The sequence below is a fragment of the Lipotes vexillifer genome, unplaced genomic scaffold, assembly GCF_000442215.2.
Source record: "Lipotes vexillifer unplaced genomic scaffold, Lipotes_vexillifer_v1.1 scaffold570, whole genome shotgun sequence".
NCBI lineage: Eukaryota > Metazoa > Chordata > Mammalia > Artiodactyla > Lipotidae > Lipotes > Lipotes vexillifer.
The window spans coordinates 3,768,457-3,768,854 of NW_006777801.1; the positions used below are offsets into that span (position 1 = coordinate 3,768,457).

A 398-nucleotide genomic window follows, 5' to 3' on the forward strand; every position below is an offset into this window, starting at 1 on the left:
GCGGGCTGGCTGGGAGGAGTTCGAGGCTACCACCGTGCTCGTCGTCGCTGCTGCAGCCGCTCTCGGGCTCCGAGAAGTGCAGCCCGCCGTTGGTGGACGAGGCGCCGCTGCCACCGCCGCCCGCCGGGCTCTTGGCGCTGCCGTTGGCCGATCGGTTCTTCCCCAGTAACTCGGGCCCTTTCTCCATCATGCCGGGCATGGTAGAAGAGGGGAGGGGGAAAGGTGAGGAGAAGAGGTAGGCGTCAGGGTGAAGGGGGAGATGGCTTACGAGCGCGGGCGGGAGGGAAAGGAGGAGGAGGAGGAGACGGCGGTGGCGGCGGCGGAGGAGGAGGGGGTTAATATGGAGCCGCCATAACCGCCCCGGTCCGGCAGTAGCGCAGTCGCCTCACAACAACCCG

General features: G+C 68.3%; 1 protein-coding gene across 3 annotated transcripts in view; it reads right to left on the bottom strand.

Moving 5' to 3' along the window:
• The window catches only part of RCOR3 (REST corepressor 3), a 51,335-nt gene extending 50,940 nt beyond the window's left edge, over positions 1 to 395 (bottom strand). For 2 of the 3 annotated variants that reach the window (XM_007451324.1, XM_007451326.1), the window contains exon 1: positions 34 to 395. In XM_007451324.1, the coding sequence (XP_007451386.1) occupies positions 34 to 199 (166 nt within the window). In that variant the 5' untranslated portion in view covers positions 200 to 395. Of the gene's footprint in view, positions 1 to 30 lie in introns of all 3 variants that reach the window. The other variant, XM_007451325.1, reaches the window with a different exon arrangement.
• Between the last annotated feature and the right edge of the window lie 3 nt (positions 396 to 398).